The 25,918-nt window shown below is 38.7% G+C and overlaps 1 protein-coding gene and 1 pseudogene across 1 annotated transcript in view; one reads left to right on the plus strand and one right to left on the minus strand.

The window, feature by feature from the left end:
- Window positions 1–5,074: 5,074 nt before the first annotated feature.
- The window catches only part of Ttc21b (tetratricopeptide repeat domain 21B), a 60,232-nt gene continuing 39,388 nt past the window's right edge, over window positions 5,075–25,918 (plus strand). The window contains exons 1-10 of the mRNA XM_048345303.1: window positions 5,075–5,144; window positions 8,765–8,894; window positions 8,984–9,094; window positions 13,064–13,230; window positions 16,393–16,515; window positions 20,011–20,168; window positions 22,285–22,369; window positions 22,969–23,067; window positions 24,775–24,967; window positions 25,532–25,629. Coding sequence (XP_048201260.1) covers window positions 5,124–5,144; window positions 8,765–8,894; window positions 8,984–9,094; window positions 13,064–13,230; window positions 16,393–16,515; window positions 20,011–20,168; window positions 22,285–22,369; window positions 22,969–23,067; window positions 24,775–24,967; window positions 25,532–25,629 — 1,185 coding nt within the window. The 5' untranslated portion in view covers window positions 5,075–5,123. The remainder of the gene's footprint in view (window positions 5,145–8,764; window positions 8,895–8,983; window positions 9,095–13,063; window positions 13,231–16,392; window positions 16,516–20,010; window positions 20,169–22,284; window positions 22,370–22,968; window positions 23,068–24,774; window positions 24,968–25,531; window positions 25,630–25,918) is intronic.
- Window positions 12,099–12,884, minus strand: LOC125350070 (annotated as a pseudogene).

Consider the following 25,918-nt stretch of genomic DNA (forward strand, 5'->3'; position numbering starts at 1 on the left):
ACCTGATTTTTCATTTTAATTAATATTAATGTAAACTTAAACAATTTGGACAGCCCTGAACAGCCAGCAGCCACCTTCTTGAAAAGCAGTTTTGAAGGCTTTTGCTTCTATCCTGCTTCAGTCTCTAAGGCTCTGACTCTTGAGACTGGGGAACAGAAACAAAAGAGGACAACACAATATAGCATTCCAAAACGATTGCTCAGTATCAAGTAGAGGGATGTTCATTATATTCTGTGATTTTCTCAGGTGATTAAAAATCGTGAAAATAAAAAAAAAATTTTAAGAAAAAGCCATACTGCAGCAAGGGGTAAAAAAATGGATTTGTGAGCAAGGAACTTCAGGATTTATGAACAGCTGGTTTGGGCAGTAGGATGATTGATGGGGAATGGACACAAGAGAAAACAGGAGTTAAACAGAGAGAGAAAGAAAGCCAAGTTGTTTGGTGAAGTGGAACAAAATCTCAGATGTTGGAGCAAACAACATCTGCCTCCAGACAACACCAGATGTGCATGATTCGCTTTCCAGGAGCTCCAGTGGCGCAATTGGTTAGCACTCAGTACTTAAAAGATTCGTTTCCTGAGGCAGATGGATTCTGGGGCCATCATCATATGGAGAACGCTGCATGTAACTATGGCAACTAATGGTTATGAGCTTCTGACTGTTTTCTCCCTTCCTTCCTTCTTCCCCTCCTTCTTTCCTTCCTTCCTTCTTCCCCTCCTTTCTTCCTTCCACTCTTCCTTTCTTCTTCCCATGGTAACAAATGGTTATGAGTTTCCGGCTAGTTTCTCTCTTCTTTCTTTCCTTCCTTCCACATTTATTAGCTGTAGAGTGAGCTTCATTTTAATGTGCATCTGTGGATGGAGTGCATCTTGATCGGAGTCACTTTCTCCATCATTCTCCCTCCTCCCCTTTCCCTTCCCATACCCATCTCATTGGATTTGCTTGTTCCATTGCCATGCATGTGTATAGTGTATCCAATGTATTCACCTTCCTTCTTCCTCTCCTTCCTCCCATCTCCTCCCACTAGCAAGTACCCACACCCCCATGGAGACACGTTTCAAATTCCCAGTCATTTCTGCTAAAATGCAAGCTCATTGTTCACAGGGGTTTCAACACAGTATCTTACACCTGCATATATCATGCTTTAGTCTGATTGAGCCTACATAAAAATGCAAGTCAAAACAACATTGAAATTTCATCTCACTGAAGTCCAAATGGCCATAATCAAGAACAATAAATGCTGGTGAGATTGTGGTGGAAAAGGAACCCTAGTAGTTTGTTGATGGAAATGTAAACCAGAGCAATCACTATGGAAATCAAGTTGAACCTTCCTCAAACAACAACAACCAAAAAAAAAAAAAAAAGTCTTAGAGAGAGAGCTTCCCTATAATCCACCAATGGCCTTGTTTTCTTATAAAGGATTCAAACTGGAAGAAGAATGGGAGAGACTTAGCACAAACAAATTGGAAGAAACTATAACAATGCATGAAGAGAGGCAGTGTGCCACCCCACAATATGTCACTTTATCATACTGATAATCTTTAGCTGAAGATACTTAAAACATAGCATGGTGCTTGTAGCTCATGCCTGTAATCGTAGCTACTCAAGAAGCTGAGATCTGAGGCTCATGGTTCAAAACTGAGCAGGGCAGGAAAGTCCTTGAGACTCTTATTGATAACCACACACACACTTAACAGATTGAAAATGATACTTTACTTTCTCCTTTTCTTATGAAGACAGTTTAAAGCACCTATGTGGATGGTGCCTTCCTTGTACCAAAAGAAAAGGAATATTTTTCCCAAAATAGTCATCGCCAAAAGAATTCTGCCCAAACATTTGTCTCTTCATTTAGACTCCTAACATAATTTTATTACTTTTTCTATAAGTTCATTTCACTTTTGTGTTTACCATAACAATCTAACTTTCCTAAATGTTGTTTTTATATTGAATTCATGATGGAATGATGCAGATGTAGATATATCAATGTAAGGACTGGAGAGAAGTAAATCAAGCATAGGTAGGATTGAAAAGACAAATTTATGCTATACAATTAACTAAGTGCTTATGTGATTAACAGTCTCTTTTTAGAGAAGTTAGAAGTATGAATATTATAGGTAATAGAAGTATGACTATTATAGGTAACAGCTATCCAACACCTACCACACCTGTAATGCTGCTCTGTGCCTTACATATCAGACAGGGGTGGACACATTTGTAGTCCCAGTTACTTAGAGACCTGCAAGGGATTACCTGTGGCCATGGGCCCTAGACTAGTCTGAGTAAGATGGATTAAAAAAAAATCCGTTTAAGACAGGCACTGGTGGCTCACACCTGTATTTGTAGCTATTCATGTGACTGAGATCTTAGGATCACACTTCAAAGCCAACCTGGGCAGTAAAGTCCATGAGACTTTTGTCTCCAAGTAATCACCAGAAAACTGGAAGTAATTCAAGCCTCATCACCAAAAAAAAAAAAAAAAAAAAAAAAAAAAAAAAGCCAATCAGTTTTCTTAACAATCTTATGAGATGATAGCCATACTTCAGAGTGGAAATACAGAGAGGTTAAGTAACATTTCCTAGTGAATAGCTATAGTATAGTGGTTTTCAGGTATAAAAGGCAGACAACCTGTCAAACTCTTGACCACTGCACTATATTTTCTGATTGTAAGGTGATCACTATTTAACACAAAATATTAAGAAAATAAACAAGCAAAATATACCAGTGTACAAGGAATATTCAAGTACAGGAAATTTGAGGATTTGTTTTATTCTTTAGGGCTGGAGATTGAACCCACCTCTCACACATACTAGGCAGGTGCTGTCCCACTGAGCTTCACCCTGCCCCTGTGGTACTCTTACATAGCACTATGTGTTTAGTGAAAATTATGGGTGACAGAATGTCTTCTATACGCCGTCAGCTTTTCATCTCTGCTAGGCTTTTTGTTTCTTTTAGTAGAGAAAACAAAAATGAAGCTCAAGAAATTGTTCCCTCAAGTCACTAAAGTAGAACAGTATTTATAGAGCTATAACCTGGGTCTGGAAGATCAAATTCTTTCCCCTAAACTATGCCATCTCTCATATTCATTCCTTGTATGGATTACTATGGTAATCCATAATGCATAAAGTTAACTTGTTGGGGACCAGATTTTGGATCTCTCTGAAGACGAGTAGATTTTATCAGGAAAAGAAAAAAAAAAAAACTTGGAGTGTGGTGCTGGTGGCTCATGCGGTAATCCTTGTTATTCAGGAAGCTAGATCTGAAAATCATGGTTCAAAGGCAGCCCAGGAAGAAAAGTCCGAGAGACTTAATCGGTGGAAAAGCACTAGCTATTAGAGAAAAAAGCCAAACAAGAATCTGAGGATCTGTGTTCAAGGACCTCAGTCCAAGCATATATGCACATGTACACACACACACACACACACACACACACACACACACACACACACACACACTTGAAATGAGGAAGAGAAAAACATTCTTCCAAGAGGGATTTGTCTGGAATCAAGTCTTTTTGATGATTTTTTTTTTTTTTTTTGCCAGTCCTGGGGCTTGAACTCAAGTCCTGAGCACTGGCTTTGGCTTTGTTTGCTCAAGGCTAGCACTCTACCACTTGAGCCACAGCGCCACTTCTGGCTTTTTCTATATTTGTGTTGCTGAGGACTGGAACGCAGGGCTTTCATGTATGTGAGGCAAGCACTCTACCACTAGGCCAGATCTGCAGCCCCAGAATCAAGTCTTTTTGAAATCAACAAAAATAAGCTAATAAAAAAGTTTGTACTAAAAACATGACAGTGTTTGAAGTACTGATATTTTTGAGGAAAATTATCACATGAGACAAGCATCAAAGCAAATCACTAAGTAGATTTTACTCCACCCAGTGCCAAGGAGATACTAAGTGCTTTAACCCTGAAATTAAATTCAGAGAAAAATTCTACTCAGGGCTAGATTAATATGATCTAGCACACAGCCTCCCAATCATCTGTCTTAGACCAAATTTTTTACAGGTCGATTGAGTCCCTGTTCCTTTAAATGAGACCCTTACATATATTCTTCAAGGTGAACTTCTCCCTTGGAATTAGAAGTTTACCAAGATTACACACTTGGCTGAACATCTGGCTTGTGGTATTTCTTATGGAGAGAGAGAGAGAGAAGAGAGAGCGAGAGAGAGAGATTAACTCAGTTTAGAAAACAATAATACTGAGAAACAATCTCACGTCTTATGAACTATTTTTAATGTTTCTTTAAGCATAAATAGAAAATCGTTTAGCCTATTGTATTTCAATCTCATGCTTTGAACTGAAGAACTATGCTGCATTTAGCTAGCTAGCTGCCTAATGGGAATACACATTAAAGTTTGCGTAGGGATTGGTCATTCTCAGTTTAAAATTAGCAGCATCAACATACACACACACACACACACACACACACACACACACAGACACGTTTGCCTCATTGGTTCCTCTCACTACCAGGACTGGTAAAAGTGAGCACATTTTAGTATGTATTCTAATAACAAACACAGGAAAGATTTAGAAGCTTATCCCACTTCGGGTAGCCTGTGGCTTTCTTTCCTGCGCCACCTGGTGGCCAGAGCGTGGGTACACAAGTGAAAATTAGAGGCTCTTCCCAAAGCAGGTCAAACAACTGCAGGAACCGCATTGCGGAAATCGGCTCCCAAGGAAATGTGGAGAAAATGGAGTCTTTGTTGCCAGGGACTGAAAACAGACACCCTTCTTCCTTCTTCCACCCCCATTGTTCTCTATTTTTTAATCCTACATAGCCAGGTCCGCCCAGCCACACTCCTGCTTGGCGTGGAAGCCCTTTGGATCGCCTTTTGCAATCTACGGTCCAGCCTCTCCGCTGGCTGCAGCGCGGGAGCCCGGAGCGTCGCTCTCGCAGCCCTCCCTCGGGGTACCCCCGGGTTGAGGCCTCCGCGTCCCACCCCCTCCCATGGCCAGGGCCCGCCCCTCTTGCTGGTCACCAATAGAGGCCCTGCGGCCCTGCGCCTCTCAGCCCCTCCCATCGCTTTGGCCGCGTGAGCGGGCTAGAGGTTTTGGCTACCGGCTTGGGGGGACTCCGGCGGGCACACGCCGTGGATTCGGGCGGCTCGGCCGTGGGCAGCCATGGACTCGCAGGGGCTGAAGGTGAGCGGATGAGTGGGCGGGCGGAGGTGGCGCTGGAGGCCGGGGGCGTGGGCAGAGCTTGGATGGACTTAGCCAGTCAGTGGTGACCAGGCGCTTCGCCTTGGCTGCCTGGCCTCCAGGCCTGTGAACTCCACCAACTGTGCGGCCTCCTCTGTCCCCCAGGCGTCCTCCCAGCGCCCGCCCTGCCCCGCCCGAATCCTCAGGTCCGCGGCTCCTCCCTCCGCGCCCCTGGGCTGCTCCCCACCCTGTTGTACTTTTCTGTATCACGCTTTCTAGGCAATCTTGGGTCACCGGAAGATGTTGTGCTTCCCGACCGGGTCTGACTATGCATCCCAGGTTGACCCCGAACTCACAGCCCTTCTGCCTTTCCTTCCCAGTGCTGGGATTGCAAACACATATGCCACCACACCTCTGCTTCGGGTGTGAATTTCGATGATGTGCAGCAGACTTGTGTCGAATCTCCCATAGGACAGTAAAAGGAACCAATTAAAGACCTCATGGTTAAACATGGAGGAGTCTGTTTTACAGTAATCATCCTGTCTATGAATAGTTGATTGATCCCCTTCAGTATATACTCAATACGAGTTTGCTTCAAAAGTAATCTAAAAGACTTGAGATTTACACATTAGAACCAGTTGGCAGTTATTCTGTTACTGGTTCACAGATTCCTCCCTCCAGCCATTACTTGAGTTCTTCTGTATGCCCCCAAGAAGTTGTAACTGGTAGTGAGCAGGACCAATTAGCCAATTTTACAGTCTAATGCTGAAGGAAAAACTTAATTCAGTTTATCGACTGCCTTCTGTGAGTCTGCCCTGTTGGAAACACTGATACTGCAGCAATAAAACCAGGAGCTTGTATTTAGCCAGGAAGGAAAAGACCATAACTAGTTAAATACTGTCTTCTTTACCATTTGACCTTGAAGGATCTTAGAAAAGATTGCAATATGTTTTGTTTGTTTTTCCTAAATCTTAGCATTATCCTTCAAACTTTACACACCCCGTTATTATTTTTACTCAGTCTTCATACTGCCACACAAATAAGATCTTTAATTTAAAAAAACTTCTCTATGATGCTAAAACCTCTTCATCAGCTTATCATCATTTAAATTTCCACCCCCACCTAATTTCCACCTCCAGTGATTTGAAAATGTTAAAAAAAAATTAACATTGACCATATAAAAACAGGGAACCAATTGAATATGGCACTGCCATTTGCCACTCCTGCCCAGGATATGGACCAACTTTTGGCTCTGGCCATCTCCACTCCTATCCCAGGCACAAAATGCTGATTGCTTACCTCTGCACTGCTATGTTTCTCTACGTTGCAAACCCTATAACGTTCTTGGGAATCTTGGGAAAGGGTATTTATTATATATGTGTAGAAAGAGTTACAACTTAGCAATCAAAACCCATTGCTAAAATTCTCCCTAGGTTTCTTTCCCTTTATTTTATTCCTCTTTCCTCCTCTCATCTCACTCTCACTGACCAAACTTCTAAATGTTTTTTATATATATGTTATATATAAATGTTATATATGACATATATAAATGTTATATATATATATATATACATATATATATGGCCCCTTTCTTACATTACTAGTGTATTTCTTCTTGTCTTTGGATCTGAAAGGTTTTCCAGAGTATGGCTAGTTTATGCCTATAATCTCAGCATTCAGGAGGCAGAGGCAGAAGGAGGAAGGAAGTTCCACTCTAGTATGGGCTGTAAAGCAAGCCCTTAAAAAAACCACCAGCACTCAACAGCCTAACTTGAGCCAGGATAATAACAAAGAATATTTGGAGAATAATAGGTAGAGAAATTGAACTCAGTGACTGATCAGTCTTAGTGGATTGGGCAAATTGGAAGGAGGATCAGAATTTAGTTGGTTTAAGTGGCAAGTGGCAAGTGGCAAATAAAACTGAATCTTCAGTTTAGATGAAAAACCTTAGCTACAGGTCCTTTTTGAAATTTCATCACTGTGTGAGGTTCAGAGGAACTCATGGTTTTTGTGTTGTTTTTTTTTTCCAGAATAGGACTTTTACACTGGTAAATAATTTTTGTTTGATTTATTAACAGTACTTTTCAAATAACCAGCTCAGCTACTATGAATTGAATCAGAGATTTCAAACACAGTCTTTTTCCACCTTTAAATCCTTGTCCCTGCCTTTCACGAGGGTTATGGTTGAGTGTTATGAAATTCTGCACTCATGTACAGTAGTATGAAAAATGTTCTTTGTTATGGCCAACCAAGAGCTCACCTGGGATCATGGAGAATGGGAGGAATGGACTTTGTGTCTGGGAGGTGGACAGTGACTCACACTTGCCAGACCCATGGCCGAGAAGTCATGTGGATCCATCTCTATGAGGGAAGCTTAGTGGGCATCACAGAGAATGTTGGCCTAACTGTGATCTACAGAAGGACATGGATGCGGTCCTCTAGAAACAGAAGTCTGGAGAACAGAGCTGTCTAGAACCCTCTATATTTAAATCTCATCAGCCAGTGTTTCCTCGTGTTTCTCACTCCTGCTGAACCAGTGCGGATTCGGAGAAGCACCTAGGACGGAGGAGCCAAGTTGGCTCCCGAGGGAGGAAGCAAGCATGTCAAGGTGATGGTGGTCGCATGGTTGCCCTCCCTCTTTAGGTCAGCGTGTAAACCTTAGAATTAATCCTGGGGGAATGGTATGAAGCACAGATTCAGTTCATGACCTGATAGTTTGTACTTATAAATCAGCACAATGAAATCAAAATAATACTGAAAAGAAACTCATGTATTCCTACTTATTCTTATTTATTGTAGGATTTGGATATAAAACCAGTAAAATGTACCATACACCTATAATCTCAGTCTTGTGGGAAGGAAAGCCAGTTCAAGGCCAGTCTAGGCAAGACAACATAAGAAGGCCTTTCTTCAGAAACACTGCATATGGGGGTGCATGCCTGTAACCTGTGCATGTGGGAAGTGGAGGTTGGAGGACTGCAGGCTCAGGCTGATCCAGGCTGGTCCCAGGCTAACGTACAATATCCTGTCTGAGAAATAACATAAAGCAAAATGTGCTGAGGGTATGCCTCCAGTGATTGAGCTCTTGCCAAGCAAGTGTAATTCCCAATATCACCGAACAGCATCGCCAAGAGCATTTGGTACTAAATTACTCTTTAATTTGTTGTCTCTTGGTAATGCTGTAACAGCTATAACAAGATAACAAGAAATAAATCCTTTTTTAAAAAAAAAAAAGAAGAAGAAAGCCACAGTCTGGTATTGGAGGCCTCATCGATTTATTAAAAATATTATTATTACCATTATCACAACCCACTTCCAATTTTCCACTTTCCTAAAGCCTTCAAGAAAATGCATGTCAAAAGGATGGAAGTAGAAGATGTTGTCTGGTGTCAGTGCTGTTAAAACATTTAAGACAATGAGGTTGGGATTATCAGAAAAGAATTGAGTTACATCAATAACCTTATGTCCATCCTGTTCTACAAGTCTGTTTTCAGTGCTAGTGTTTAACCATAGTTTAAAGGAATGATATTTTAAAGGCACTCAGAATAAGTTCTATATTATTTGATCGCTATCTACTTTTATTCAGAACATTGAAATCTCTTTTAACACTGATTTCGTTTTAGGTGCTGATTAATTACTATTGTCAAGAGAAGTATTTCCATCATGTGCTATTGATTGCCAGTGAAGGAATGAAGCGGTATGGAAATGATCCAGTATTCAGGTTCTATCACGCCTATGCTACATTGATGGAAGGTCTGCACTAATTCTATATATGGGCCATGGGGTCTGAACTCTTGCTTTGCACTAAGAATAAGACTCCTCATCTTACTTGATTTTTTTAGGTAAAACTCAAGAAGCTCTCCGGGAATTTGATTCTATTAAAAATAAGCAGGATGTCTCGCTTTGCTCTCTACTGGCACTAATGTTCACCCATAAATTGAGTTCTAATCCAGGTATTGTATTAAAGTACAACAGGGGAATTTTTCCTACCCACTTCCTTTGATTTTCTGAATACCTAGTCTTACCATATTATGTTAAATATTTCTCATGGTACTATTTATTGGTATTATTTATGTTTTATCACCATGGTAAGGTTATAAATCTATTAAGCATGAGAAACATGGGTCTTAAATTGTTTTTGAATGTCCTGTATTCTAAGACAGTTTTCACTAGTATGAAGATTTCTTGAGTTAAAGGCAAATGTTTATTAGAAAATGTTATTTATTTCAAAGGACAGCTAAATTAAGTCCATAGATTCTGTATTACCAACAGCCATCATACACAAAGCTTTATACAGCAACTATGTTTTTTTCATGTGCAAGCATATAGCAATATGTAGTTTATCTTTCCTGTATATTAAGCTTGGAGTCTTTAAGCTATCCCCTTTGAAGGCTAGCACTTGGAAGATATTTAGTAAAATTTCATCTAGTAATACGCTGGAAGAGATGACTATAAGTTATAAAAAGAAACCAAGTCGTAAACCAGCAAGTTAGCCTTGTGCGGCATTGTTTTTATATACTGCGTGTGGCTTAGGGATAAGGTAGATCTTCCAAATTATAGGTCATAAAGGAGCCACAGAGTCCTGTCCCTCCATTTATATCTAGTCACAGCTAGTAGTGTCAAAATGAGATCCTTTTTCAAACAATTGGGCAATGACTGCCTACATGACTTAGAATGACTTCTTAAATATGAACTATGTTTTTCCCTTGAGCTAAGTATCACCTCTTTTATTCCTAGCACAAATTAATAAAAAGTTATTTAATATAATATGATAGCAAATAAACAAACCCAACATTTATATGCTTGTTTGGGGCAAAGAACTGGGTCAAAAACATTTAGAACTCAAATAAGTAATTCATGACATCAGATTTATAATCTAGAGGAGAAAACATAATGTTAAATCAACAAACTTGATTCTAATGTTACTGTTATATAAGATGATAGAAAACTAAATAGTTCATAGTTTATTAAAATTGTTATTGACTGTTAATCCATTATAGTAATGAGAATGCCTTGTGAAAGACAGAAAATAATCTAGTCTTTGAAAAATGAATAGTCATTAGGAAAAAATGGATGGACAAGTGCATAGAAGTAGTTACACATTTAGTTTTTGGTGTAGATTCCCTTTCTCTTTGTTTGCATGGAAGTTGCTTTAGCTGCAAATAATTTTTGTTGGAGAACTTGAACTAATAAGCCTAAATATAACATTATTTCTAACAGTATTGATTCAGTTAGGAAATGTGACTTTCAAGACACTGAAAAGATGGAGATAATAAATATTGTTTGGAGACACTGAATGCTAATTGCTTCCTACCATAAATGATAGATTTGAGTGGATTTGAGTTTTAGAGGGGGCCTGGGTATCTGTAGAGTGCCGATGTGCTTCCTTCTGGAATGCTAGTTTAAGCCTGTTTGTTTATTAAAAGACTTGAGCCAAGATCTGTGAATCTGACACAGTGGTGTCACTTCCTGATGCCCTACTAGGGATTATAGAGAAATGTGGGCTGACCATCACAAAGCCTGCCCCTGCCCTTATGACTTCTTTGGTTTTGGTGTCATTGCTAATTAATGAATACTTCTGAATGGTTTGAGGAATATTGGAAGTATAAACAAGGGAAAGAGGAAATGTTGCTGAGAATATCTGTAGGCCTTCAGAAACAACTTTGTTTCCTTAATTCATGAGATTGTATCTTAGTAATACCACATTTAAATGTATATTATTGGAGTAAAAAATGAGTTAGACATCTTTTCCTTGATAGCTATTTCTGAAAAGGTACAGCTATTGTAGTCATAGCCCTTGACTGACATTTCTTTGCCTTCTTTTCACATGTCCTATCCTCATTCTGATTCAATCCAGAATTTGGGTATGACTGACAGATACTCATTTATAGTAGGCCTAATACAAGTGAACATTCCTCCAAAGAAAGATGTATATTTAAGGACTCTTTCAAGCAGTCGGTATTAATCCCTGTGAAAAGCAGTAATTACACTGGACTGCAACTAGTTTGATATGTGTTTCAAAATTGGATTTTGAGAGGTAATTTGAGTACTCATTCTTGTTCTAATATTTTAAATTTAAAAAAAAATTTAGTCTTGGCATTAAAAACTATTAGCATAGATAACTTTTCTGTCTTGAAAATAACGTAACACGGCTCCATTATGTAACTACATATGTATTGACACCTGAAGTGTGGCTCATTAAGGAACTGAATTTTAAACGCTCTCTAATTCTATTTCATTGCTTTTTATTTATTTATTTTTTTTTTTGGCCAGTCCTGGGCCTTGGACTCAGGGCCTGAGCACTGTCCCTGGCTTCTTCCCGCTCAAGGCTAGCACTCTGCCACTTGAGCCACAGCGCCGCTTCTGGCCGTTTTCTGTATATGTGGTGCTGGGGAATCGAACCTAGGGCCTCGTGTATCCGAGGCAGGCACTCTTGCCACTAGGCTATATCCCCAGCCCCTGCTTTTTAAATTTTAAAGCTGAGAATCAATTCAGTTAGTAGAAAACTTAATTATGGGAAGATGAGTTTATGAATCTGCTTTTCACCTGTGAAATTCAAAACATCTAACAAAAAATAGCTCTGAGACAAACTTTGTATCTTAATAGAATTGTGTTTAAGTATAAAATAAATACCATATTTCAACTGTTTAGTAAGAGCAAAAAAACCACAAGTGATTAGTAAAAATAAGTCAATTTTGTATTAACATTTTTATATATACAAATATATGTACGTATACATATATATGGTTGGATAATACATTATTAAAATTAGTCTTCTTTTTGCTTGCACTAATGTGGCTTTTAGCTATTACATGTAGACTTTTATTCCATAGAACTCCAGTTCTCTACCCTGTTAACTATGTGATCTATTAGAAACCCTTGATCTCGACTGTAATAATCATTTTTTTTAAGTTTGCAAATCCTTTTATATTTCCAGATGTTGAGGCAATATATTTGAATGCTGAGGTTACCTCTAGCGGCGAAACCAGAGCCAGCTATTAAGCAGTCAGAATGCTACAGTAATTGAATACATAACCATCTCTCTATTAGCATGCTCTTTGTTCTCCACTTCTAGAAGTTGTAGGCATCTATTTAGTTTGATTATCTGTCGTCTTAATGAAGCTGCATCTACAACAGTCATGTCATCTTATGTTCCTTCCATTGTGGCATCTATGTTTGAAATGGCATACATGGAAAATCATTCCTGACCAGCTGTCCGTTTTGGCGAACAGCATTTTCACTCAGCGCTCTCTCTTTAGCCTGCCAACTGCATGGATCTCTTCATTTTGAGGGGTTGGAGGAAGTCTTTCTAAATCCAGACAATCTAGTGGTCTTTCACTCAGTGTAAGTATACAAGGTAGTGTTTTTAGTGCCAGAGGTTTAAAGGGAATTGACTGGATAAGGTCAAGATCTGCTGGTCTTGAAAATGAAACATCCTCTTTATTTCCTGCTACAACGATCCTCTCTGGAACTTGCATTATCACATTGGCATCGAAATGCCTTCTTGGAATCCTTGTTCCAGGTCAGCATTTGGTGGTGCAACTTTTAATTTTTCTGGGGCCCTCATTTGCTGACTAATACCTTCGGTGTATTCCATTTCATACTGAATTTCTGCCATCTCAGCAGCAGTGGGAGAAGGAAATGCTGCCCCACTCACCAAATGTGAACCAACTACTTCTTGCTACTTGGCACTATCTGCTTCTGTGCTTAATATTAATTCCTTTAACTTGCTCCAGTGTGCATGCGCCAGATTTAGAGCCACTTTTGTCCCCCTGGCCCACTGGAGAGTCCCTGGAGATGGCCGCTGCCCGCCGGCTCAGAGGCCGTTGGCCAAGGGCATTGAGGAGCCAGGGGAAGCACCCACGAAGCGGTCACAGCGGGCTGGACAATAATAATCGTTTAATATTCTTTTCCCTTGCCAGATAGAGAAGCTATTCTGGAACTAGATAGCCGAGTGAAGGAGCAGCGTAAAGAAGCTGGACAGAAGACTTTATACCATGCGGGCTTGTTCCTGTGGCATGTTGGTCGCCATGATAAAGCCAGAGAATACATTGATAGAATGCTGAAATTGCCAAATGATAGTAATGAGGTGGCTGTTTTGCTTGATTTCAAGTAGAAACTCTAAAAGAAGCCTATTTATATATTCAGTGGTATCTGATGTTGAGTTTTTCATTATTACTTACTTTGTTCTCACTTTATGAATAATAGCTTTAATACTTTCTTTCTTTTTTTTTTTTTTTTTTTTTTTTTTTTTTTTACCAGTCCTGGGGCTTGGACTCAGGGCCTGAGCACTCTCCCTGGCTTCTTCCCGCTCAAGGCTAGCACTCTGCCACCTGAGCCACAGCGCCCCTTCTGGCGTTTTCCATATATGTGGTGCTGGGGAATCAAACCGAGAGCTTCATGTGTAGGAGGCAAGCGCTCTTGCCACTAGGCCATATTCCCAGCCTCCTGACTTCTTTTTGTTCAAGGCTAGCACTCTACCACTTGAGCCACAGAGTCACTGGCCATTTTCTATATATGTGGTGCTCGGGAATTGAACCCAGGACTTCATATATACGAGGCAAGCACTCTTGCCACTAAGCCATATTCCCAGCAGCTTTAATACTTCCTATGTTGTAGAATAGGGATTCTCTAAGTTTCCTCTTTTTTTGTAATGTGAGTTGATTTCTTGGCTCTTAGAATAATATGTGGTTAAATATTCAATTACATAATTCTATCTATATTTGATAGAGACATTATAAAGCATTTTGGGGACTAAAGTTTCTTATTTTTATCCTGTGAACTCTTGAATAGATACCTCCCAACTCCTATTTTTATACCGTGTTTCCAACCTTTCCTTTCTTCTTTGTCTCTCCCACCACCATCTTAATGGACAGCTCTGGATATAAATACCATTATTTGTACTGTAATTAGTACAAAAAAGAATATATGAACTTGAGTTTTCATGGATAAACCATCTAATAGTGGCATAGATCTCATGAATGCTTTTTATTATGAGAAAAACTACAAGATGTAGCAAATAGTTGGGATTATTAGTGCATGAGAAAACAATAGCTAAAATTTATTCTGCTCCTACTTCGCACTAGACAGTATTTTCAGGTAAGGAATGATTTTATCTGTTTAAGCTTTCTAAGAGGGTGAAGGAAATTATTTTAAATGGCCTAAACTAAACCCCTCTGTACATCACTTTGACAATAAATAAATGATTATTGAGGAAAAAAAAACTAATAAAGACACCATCAACAGGAAGCCTTAGAGAGTGAAGTAGATTCTTGTGGGTGGGAAATAGCATATGGAAATGAGCATGTTGGCCAAGGGTAGGCATAACTCTCCCACCTGATGGGAGCACAGTATACATACATAGGTGAAGACCATTGATGAACTAGGATGAGTTGCAATATTTGTATCTAATTTAATGGCTACAGAGGAACCATCAACATTTTTTTATAAATGATAGGAGTGATGTTATTAAAGGGCAAATCCAGAAGATGAATTTTACAGTTGTTTGTGGGATGAACTGGCCTGAGGAGAAACTAGAATGTGGCATGAGGTTCGGAGGATTTGCATCAGGAAGTAGAAGTAAGAGTCATTAAGCACCCACAGGACTTGTCATTCAATAAGAGAAAGTGAGGAAAAGCTATTGAAATATTACATACCAAAGATATCTCTGAGCCCTGAAATCTGGGTAATTCATAACTTGCTTAACTAAGTAGAAAAATAGCCAGACAAGCAGTTGCCTTTGTGAAGAGGTGACATATTTGTCTTTGGATGAGGTTATCATAGGATATAGTCCCTTGGCAAAAGAAGACAAATTTAGAAAAGTGTTACAACAAGAAATATAACATAGGACTCTCCTTATGTCCACAAAAGTTGAGCCCATTCAGGTAGCACCAGTGATCTACTGAGCAGACTGGGATTAAAGTTCTTACTTTTTCAGGTAAAATACATGGAGCTAAATATAATTTAGAGAAATTCCTGTAGATCTATGAGTTAATTGAAAATTTTAGGGGCAAGCAGTACTGAGTTTTGAACTCTTGACTTAGCATTTGACAAGTAGATACTTGAGCCATAAGCTCCAGTCTCTGCTTTGTTATTTTTCTTATAGTGGCTCAGTCATTTGTGCCCAGGCTATCATCTCATGCTTCTGTGTAGGTAGGATGATAGGCTTGTGCCACCTCACTCAATTTTGTTGTTGTTATTGTTTGTTTGTTTATGCCTTTCCTGGAGCTTGAACTCAGTCTGGGTGCTGTCCGTGGTATCTTTTGCTCAAGGCTAGCACTCTACCACTTGAGCCACAGTGTCCCTTCTGGCCTTTTGTGGTTAGTTGGAGATAAAAGGGTCACGGATTTTCCTGCCTTGACTGGCTTCAAACCTGTGATCCTTAGATCTTAGGCTCCCGAGGAGCTAGGATTATAGCTGTGAACCACCAGCACTCAGCACACTCAGTTTTTTATTGTTTGAGTTTGGATCTTTGTACAGGCTTAAGCCACTGTGCCTGGCTTACATTACTTTTTTTTTTTTTTTTTTTTTTAAGGAGGAGCACATCTCACAATGCTTATTTGACTTTGAAAAGAAAACTGATTACTTTTTCTATCTAATCCTATAATGCATTGTGAATATCCATAACTGTTTATATTTAATTTCTCAAGCCTTTTAATTTTTTATTTGAAACTCATCAGATAATCAAAGAGGATAAGAACATATCCACACAGGCTGAAGGAGGTTTCTCAATGGTAGTGTGCTTGCCTAGTGTGCAAAGGCCTGTGTTCAGATCCCAGCATTGACATAAGCCCAATACAACAACAAAACATTGTGCACAATTATCAGGATCTTTAATGTGTGAAACAAGACATCTGTTTCATATGAATGAAGAGCTGTGCTATTTCATTTGGGTAACACCTTACTTGTGTACCAAAGTCCATGATAATCATGGTTAATAATAATTTACTAGTAAGCCTTAGAGAAGAATATTGGTTTTAGCCTTAGTGGATATTTGAGAGACTTCTTAATATTTTCATGGGGTCCAGTAATAATCGAAAAATCTGAAACTCGTAGTTTTATTTCTGATACTATACCCCAAAGGTTTAAAAGCAATCTAACTACAGAATTTAGTTGTTCTTTAGAAATATCCTTTGTGTTATTAATTACTTCAAAAGTGACATTAACTTTACCTCCTTTGTAAAAAAAATAATAATTCTGTCATTTCTAAACAAATGCAAGCAAGTTTGATTGAGCCTTTTTCATTTTCCAGGGGCAGATTTTGAAAGCATGGCTCGACATTACAAAAGGAAAAGAACCTTATACCAAAAAAGCACTACGAAGTTTTGAGGAAGGATTACAAGATGGCAATGATATTTTTGCCCTGCTGGGTAAGGTGAGTTGGAGTGAGGAGGGTAAATCACAATTTCAGATTTACTCAGAACTTTCAAAAATCTAAGAAAACCACAAAGAGGAAAAAGGTTGATCCTTTTCATGATGGTGTCAGCAGCTCTCAGAGGGACCTGCATTTATGTTGAATGCAACTAGAAAAAGGCTTTCCCTACCGGATGCCAGCTTCCAGGATGGGTTTTGTTTTACTTTTTTTGCTTGAGCATTTACTATATGTCAACTGTGTGTAAGACATCACTGTAAATATCGGGGATGTAGTGAGCAAAGTGAAACCTGTGTTATGTTCTATTGAAAGAGATGAATGAGGAACAAAGTAAGTAAATGGTGTCATGTTTTAGCTGGCAGTACATCATGGAGTGGAAAAATACATAAAACTGGAGAACATGACAAACTTCATGGCCAGTTATGAAGGTGCAGATAGTCAAAGCTTTTTGAACAAAAAATCAGTGACTTTTATTTCATTTTTTTAAAATTCAGAAACCATTGAGACTTCTTGAGGGCCAGATACCATGCTAGGCATGGGCAAGCAAAACGGTACAGTGCATGTCCCAAGATACACATATTGCAAACAGGAAGACTAACAACAACAACAAAAAAAAAAGACAACAGAGCAATAGCACCATAATTACAATCTAGAATGATGCTATAAAGAAGAGATATAATACCTAGTTAGATATGCTATGAGATGAACAAGATGGGGAATAGCCTTAGATAAAGGGGAAACAGAAGACTGCTGGAGAAAGTAATTTGGATTCCCACTACTGCAACACATTTTGGAGATACTCAACTTATCAAGAGAAAAGCTTTGTTTCTGATATGGCTCAGGTTTCAGTATGTGCTTGGCCCTGTTGATTTTGGCCTATGGCAAGGTAGAAGCACATGGCAGAGCAAAACTACTTGTTCCTTAGCCAGGGAAAGAAAGAAGGAAACTGAATCTCATGATCACATTGATAGAAACACCCTCTAGAATATCCACTAGGATCCACATCTCAAAAGTTTCCACCACTTCACAATAGTGCCAAGTATTTTTAACCTATGGGCCCTTGGGAGAGGAATTCAGAGAATCAAACTATAGCTGTAACATAAAGATGGCCTCAAGGAATAACAAGAGTTAGCTCTGTGTCGACTAGGGGAAAGCCTTCCAGGTAAAGGAAGGAGCATTTTCTAGGCCCAGAAGCTGGGGAGTCAGTGACTTTTAAACAAAGAGAACAGATAGTTAAAATCCTGTGGGTACCCAGGGAAAGCATTACAGGCAAGATAACTTAAGGTGCATACAGGGTGAAGGGAAGACCCACTCCAAGTGCAGTGAATGAAGAGGGTAGAAGTGAATGTGGGAGGAGAGAGGGAGAGCATGGGCACAGAGGCCATGAGGAAAAGTCAGTCCATTCTGTGAGATTTTTTTTAAATTTCTTTATTACTAAAGTGATATACAGAGGGGTTACAATTTCATATGTAAGGCAGTGAGTACAGTTATTATCCACCTTGTTACCTCCTTCCTCATTTTTCCCCTGCCTCCCCCTCCCCATTTCCCTTTCTTCCCCCATGAGTTGTACAGTTCATTTATACCATATAGTTTTATAAGTGTTGCGGTTGCATTGGTTTGTCTTTTTTATCCTTTGTCTCTCAATTTTGGTATTCCCTTTCCCTTCCCTAATTCCAATATACCTATATACAATATCCAGGGTACTAAAATCAGTTACAGTGATATCAGGGGTAAAACCATGGGAAAGAAAGACAAAAAAAGGAAAAAGGGCATAATTTCGCAGGTTATGTTGAAAATAAGCCCCTCAGTAGATGAGTGGATCAAGAAAATGTGATACACAATGGAATTCTATTCCTCTATCAGAAAGAATGACATTGCCCCATTTGTAAGGAAATGGAAGGACTTAGAACAAAATCATACTAAGTGAAGTGAGCCAGGCCCAAAGAGACATAGACTCTTATGGTTTCCCTCATTGGGAATAATTAGTGTATGTCTAGGATAATCCTAGCAGAAGATTACAATACAATCACAATTACAATAGCTCAATAGCTATGTCCATATGAACACATAAGATGATGCTAAGCGAAAGAAGCTCCAAGTTATGAAAACCAGTGGTTCATCATTCTGTAAAACTTTTGACTTTGACTTTGCTCTGAATCATATAGACAGGCAGCTAATGAAAATTCTCAGCAGAGAAATAATAAGATCTGACCGACATTTCAAGGAATGAGGGATTGTGAATGTTGTCTCTAGTCTTGAAAGTAATTAAGATGGGTCCTTAATCCTTAATGGACATGGAACACCTTAAGTTTCATTCTTAAATATTCAGCAAAATAAATAAGTGAATAAATGTAAGCTGAGTGAGATGGCGCCCTCCTGGAATCCCAGTATTGAAAGGCTAAGACAGGAATGCTGCATCTTGAATTTAAGACCAACTTGGATCACAAGCAAGATGTCTAAAAACAATTATATGTTAGGAATAAGCTCATTAGGTAATCATTAACTTAGGATAAAAAGAAAAAGGAGAGAGCATCAGTGCCTTGACTAGCATTGATATTTCCAGGTAACTCTTTTCGTCAGCTTGTTTGAATGCAGAGCTTCAGGTTTCTGTCACCAGTATACTAGTATTCAGGATGATTAGACTCAAGGTTTGCCCAATTCTGCCATTAGAAGAATGGAGATTTAGCATATTTATATAAAAAGGTGTTTTTTCTTTATACTTTAAAGAAAAGATAATTCATAATCTTCTAGGGTTGAGCTATTACAATTGCTAATATAAACAACTTAGAAAAGATTTAACTATTTTCTTCAATACTTAAAGATAACTTGTTTTTCTTAGTGACTTGAACTTAGTCTGATGTATGTTGCTATGACAAAATACCTGAAAGTGGTTAATTTATAAGGAGAAGAAATTTGTTTTTCACAATTCTGTTGCATGGGGAGGTTGAGGTCAGGGTTTAAGGGCAAGGCCCCAAGAAGTCTAGTAAGGGCCCCATCTTCCAGAGTGGAGAAGAGATATTCCTCATTTGGCAGAAAACCCAATGCCGAAGGCCCTTTTTATAAATGTGTGAAATGTCCTATATAGTCCCCGCCTCCCAGCACTGCTGCAGTGGGCATTAAGTTTCAACATGAATTTTGGAGGAGACAAAAACACTCAGACCACAGGAGATCCATTCCAATTATGTATATTTATTTTTTCAGTTAATTTAGCTAAAAAGCTGCATTTTTATTAGGAATGATAGAATCATATTCACAAGTATATGTTAAAGCAAAATTGCTTGTTCAGTTTCTTTTTCACTTTGCCATTATGTTTTAAAATGTGGTTGTGTTTTAAAAAAAAAAACAAAAACTTGGGTTTGGGGTTTTTTTTTCCTGGTTATGGAGCAATATGTGCTCTCCTAAGAAAATTCAGAAAGTATTGTGCATTAGTGGTTTTTCTGCCATGGTATGAGTGCATTGATCATCTGATTGTAATTGATGTCAATTTTTTGTCACTAGGTACAGTGCCTTGAGATGCGCCAGAATTACTCAGGTGCTCTGGAGACTGTGAACCAGATTATTGTGAACTTTCCCACGTTCCTTCCTGCTTTTGAAAAGAAAATGAAATTACAACTAGCCTTGCAAGACTGGGACCAGACAGTTGAGACAGCACAAAGGTTAAATGTTTTAAAATGTTCTAAACCTTTTTGGATTTGAGCATAATGATTAGAACAAAAAGTTCTATAGTTTGTCATTAGATTCCTTTCATCATTTCCCTTTATCATCAGATTTTCTTAAAGCAGCATAGAATTATGTCATCCTTTTATCCTTGCCAGTCTTGAGGCTGGAACTCAGGGCCTGGGCACTGTCCCTGAGCTGCTTTTACTCAAGACACTTGAGCCACAGGGTCACTTCTGGCCTTTTCTGTTTACGTGGTACTGAGGAATCAAACCCAGGGCTTCATGCATGCTAGACAAGCACTGTACGTCTAAACCACATTCTCAGACCACAAGTTGTTTTATCTTTAAGATCAGCTAGAACTGATTTTCTAAACAGTCCGGGATTAAACAAAATGTTATTCTTTTGAAAACAGTGTTTTCCTTTTCTGCAATGTCTGAATGCCAAGACAGACTCTCTTCTAAGCAATTAGAAGAATATGACTGTCCTCCTGGAGATTTGGTTGAAGAAAGAGGAAAGGTGGACTAGCAGCATAAAGAGGCAAACTGTGCAGTAATTTAGACAGTATGTGGAGTGTGGTAGAGAAAAGATAAGGCAAGAGTAGGAGTTCTGGGACGTTTGATGAGGTGGAGTCAGAGGACTCTTACCCAGGAGATGGCATTTGAGTCAGGAGGAGGTAAGAGAGTAAACTATGCAGACAGTTGGGAGAAGAGCAAGAATGAAGGAAAAACAAATACAAAGCCTGGGAGACAGGGGAAAGGATTAAGGGAGATGATGAGCAGATTCTGAGCTCAGAGATGAAAGGTGAGTGCCAGCAGGCAGGCTCTTCTCAGCCAGTGGAAATATTTTGGTTTCTCTCCTGAAATGTGAAAGCATTACAGTTTGATGTAGAAGAGTACCATATTCTAAATCATATTTCAAAGAAACAATCATTCCTCTGTGTTAGAAACAATGTGTGGTTTCAAGCCATTGTCCTAATTTATAAGAGAAGTTTTGGTAGCAGGGACTAGGGTCTTGTCTGGAGCTTCCTTGACAGCTGACTGCAATCACATGAGAAGGCTCAGTTTTGGTTACAATATTTATACTTGTTTTTATTTTGTATTTTTTTCTGATCATTACTGTGATTTTCTTTCATTACGCTTCTTATTTTGGTGACATGAGAATCTGTTTTAATGTAATGCATAGCATTAATCGGTTTATCTGAGCCATGATGGCATTCCTAGAATTCTTTAATAAATCATCCTGATCAAGGTGATTAAACTTTTAATACATTGTGATATAGGGTTAGATAATACGTTAGTTACAATTTCCACAGGACTTAATGGGACTGGTCCAGTCGACTCATGTTTTTAACAGGTGATTCCTTAGAAAGGCTCACCATCCAACAAGGTAAACACCAGGAAACAGTACTTGTAAAGGGGATAGAGTTGAGGAGAGCTGAGTAGACAAAGGAGGAGATGAAGGAGGGGAGAGAATGTAATCATAGCATTCAGTGCACATCCTATAACATGAAGACGATTGAGGAAAAGTTGGGTTGGGAAGGATGAGGGAAAATAACAGAGATGACTTTGATCAAGGTGCATTGTATTCATCAATTGTTTGTTGAATGACAACTCCTTTGTACAACTACTTAAAGATAAAAAAAAAAAAAATTAAGCCAATCACCAGTGGCTCATGCCTGTAATCCTAGCTACTACAGAGACTCAAATCTGAGAATCATGGTTCAAAGCCAGTCTGGGCAGGAGAGTCCCTGACACTCTGTCTCCAATTTTATCACTAAAATAGGTGGAAGTGGAACTATGATTCAAGTGCTAGAGCACTAACCTTGAGCAAAAAACATTAGGGACAGCACTCAGGCCCAGAGTTCAAGCCTTATGACTGGCACACACATGCGCGTGCACGTGCGCGCGTGCGCGCACACACACACACACAATCAAGTATATTTTTAATTAAATAAATTTCCAACCAGTTAGCTTTTTAACTTTAAATAATGAAGATGCCAGTTTTGCTTATACTAATTTGAGTAACAAAATACACTGTTCAAGCCTTCCAATAAGAGGAAAGATACAATTTCATGTGAGCATTAACTGAGATTAATTTACATGCTTCCTTCAGGTTGCTGCTACAAGATAGTCAGAATGTGGAAGCGCTGAGGATGCTGGCTCTTTATTACTTGTGCAGGGAAGGGGATGTGGAGAAGGTAGGTATAGTCTTCAGTTTGCTGTATGTGAAGTGTATTACAGCTGAGGCAAGAGGATCAACTGCTTGAGGTCAACCTGTGCTGCAGAGCTAGTTCACACTCACCTAGCTACAGCAAAATGGCCCCTTAGCCAACCTACTGACTCTTATCCCCTTAAATCAATGTTTTTAATGTATCCAAGTCCTCTTATTTTCCCACAATGCTGGCATCAAACCCAAAGTCTTGCTCATGCTTTATCTCCAAACCAAAGTTCAACAAAGTAGCTTTAGTTGATCACCAGAAATGCCTCCTTACAAAGAAGTTAGCTTCTTGTGTCAGCTAGGGACACAAAAATACTATATAGTGAAAGTTGTCCTATAGATTTATATCTTCAGTTATTAATGCAGAATAGGTCATATTTTAATGTAAAATGCAACAACAGATTAACATACTCAGGGATGATGGATATGAAAAACACACATGTATGATATAAGCAACATTATTTCATAAGAATAAAAGTTTCTTAAAGTATTAGTATATTTTATTAGTGCCAATGTGCATGTATTGTGTTCTTTTTTCTTAGTATATTTTAACTTTAATATAGATTACTTTTATTTTAGGCTTCCACTAAGCTGGAACAATTAGGAAATGCGTTGAATACAATGGAACCACAGAACGCTCAACTGTTTTATAAGATTACGTTAGCCTTCAGCAGAACTGTAAGAGTCTCTTCTGTATGTCAAAGCTCTGATATTGATGATGATGATGATGTCTAGAGTCTGAAATTAGTCACAAAGGGTGAAGCTCTGAAGAGTATATGGCCTAGGGTGAAACTATGACAGAAATCTAGGTGTGTGATATGAGCCTGGGAAAATTGGTTGAGAGAAAGTAGTTTCCAACTTGAACCGTCACTGATCAGTTGGTCATGGAGGTTCACACCTATAATCCTAGCTATCTAGAAACTATCCAGGAGGACTGGAGTTTCACTTTTTGAGACCAACCAAGTGGAATGTTGGTGAGATCACCCCCTTCCTCCATTTAAATAAAAAGCTGGGCATAGTGGCATATACTTGTCATCCTTGTTCTGTGTGTAAACTGGAGAATTGATCGTGGCTTAGCTAGCTGGAGCATAAATGTGAGACGATTCAAAAAATAACTGAAAAGAGGTTTGGAGTGTGACTCAAGTGGGAGACCACCTTCCTGGCTAGCACATGGCCTTGAATTAAAACACCAGTACCACCAGAAAGACAAAAAAAATAAATAAATAAAGAAGGAGCCTTCAAGATCTCATGTAGGAAACAACACTCATTTTCACAGACAGCAAAGTATCTGCCTGGCATAAGAAAGAGAAAATAATTTTCTTTCAGTCAGAGTTCAAGATTTATGACTAGGATTGTTCTTTGCTTTTGATTGGTTTTATAAAATTATTTGGAAAAATGTTTACAGTGATTAAGACACTATTTTGGTGGGAAAAAAAGTTAAAATCTTATTTTTCTTTCAATAGTTAAGAATTGATTCCAAGTGCTCAATAAAAAGAAGATAATTCAAAAGGGATTAAGGACATATAGCAGAATCTCATAACTGACACCAACGATGAGGTTTGAAAGCTTGTGGGAAATAAGCAGAAAATATGCACATAAAATAATTCACAAATTATTTTCAATAAGACTAAATTCTAAGAGAAAATTAATGGTCATAATTGCTAAACTAGATAAATAATCCTCTTATTTACATATAGAGGGAGAGAGGGGAGATTATTGCCACTAATTTTTAAAAAATGGAAGACTAATGTGATCTTTTAACATGTTTTCACACGATTTTTCATGTTTAAGGGGAAAATAGATCCTAGTCCCTGTATTTTTGTTAATATATTGACAAACTTTTAAACAATGATTTTCCTGTCTTATCTCTAAAATATCCATGAGATAGTGCCAGTGGCTCACGTCTGTAGTTCTAGCTACCCATGAGACTGAGATCTAAGGATCACAGTTTGAAGCCAGCCCAAAGCAGGAAAGTCTGTGAGACTCTCATCTCCAAAAATCTACTCAGAAAAGCCAGAAGTGGTACTGTGGCTCAAGGGGTAGAGCACGCACCTTGAGCAGAAGAAGCTCAGAGGACAGTGCCCAGACCCTGAGTTCAAACCCCAGAACCAGCAAAAAATAAATAGCCACAGACATACTGTTACATAGTATCATTAGGATGTAAACTTTACAAGGTAGCAATTTTGTGAAAGTGGCATTTGTATAAGTTATACACTCATTTTGGATACATTACATAATAAGCAGCTTTTTATTATAAAATAATTTTATTCCTTTTTCTCAGTCCTAAAAATACTAGTAATATATCTATTTAGAAAAAAAATCTATTATTCTGAGTAGGAATGTTTGATTCCAGTCCTACTGAAGTTCCTATTATTTGTTTTCCAGTGTGGACGTAGTCCGCTCATTCTTCAAAAAATTCAAACGTTTCTAGAAAGAGCTTTTAATCAAACCCCTCATCAGCCAGAAATTGCTACAGAACTTGGATACCAAATGATTTTCCAAGGCAAAGTGAAAGAGGCATGGAAGTGGTATAAAACGGCCATGACCCTTAATGAGACCAGCATCTCAGCAGTCACTGGTAGGACATCCCCTTCTACTTTCTCTACCTGCCATTAAAGAAGGAAATAGATAATTTATTTATAAATTACTTTAAAAAATCTCTCAAGAGAATAGATTTTGACGTGGTAGTTTATAAATTCTGTAGCAAGTGGTTTTTATGTATGACCAAAGCCATCCATATTGAATTCCTTTGTTTGTTTGTTTGTTTTTTCCAAGGTCTGGAGTTTTAAAAATTAGTATCTTTTAAAACTCCTGAAGTATTGGGTTGGGAGAAAATATGTTTTATTAAGATCCTTTATGGGGGGCTGGGGATATGGCCTGGTAGCAAGAGTGCTTGCCTCGTATACAGGGAGCCCTGGGTTCGATTCCCCAACACCATGTATACAGAAAATGGCCAGAAGTGGCACGGTGGCTCAAGTGGCAGAGTGCTAGCCTTCAGCAAAAAGAAGCCAGGGACAGTGCTCAGTCCCTGAGTCCAAGGCCCACGACTGGCAAAAGAAAAAAAAAATTATCTTACCTTGGGTGCACATGCTGGAATTGGTGTTACCCTTGCCTGGACTTTTTCTATCTTGTTTGGTTTTAGGACTTATTCGATGTCAGTTAATCGAAGGACAGTTAGAGGATGCAGACCAGCAACTAGAGTTCTTCAGTGAATTTCAGCAGTCCATGGGCAAATGCGCGGTACAGTATGAGCTGGATGCTTGATCCTAGCTATTATTTGTAAAATGACATTTTAAACCAGTGTTCTTATTCAGTAGTTCTTTGAAAGTACTAACCCATAATAATTTCAACCTGTAATGGCCTTTGTTCATTTATACCATCCCAAAGTGTATTTTAAACCTTCCCCGTGCTCCCGAAAGTTCATCTACCCTAGCACTTAGTTGGATAACTTGCATGTAAATAATACTAGATATGCATTTGATATCTATGCCATAATTGAATCGCTTTATAACTAAATGGTATAATTCAT

This window comes from Perognathus longimembris, chromosome 4 (assembly GCF_023159225.1).
Source record: "Perognathus longimembris pacificus isolate PPM17 chromosome 4, ASM2315922v1, whole genome shotgun sequence".
Classification (NCBI taxonomy): Eukaryota; Metazoa; Chordata; class Mammalia; order Rodentia; family Heteromyidae; genus Perognathus; species Perognathus longimembris.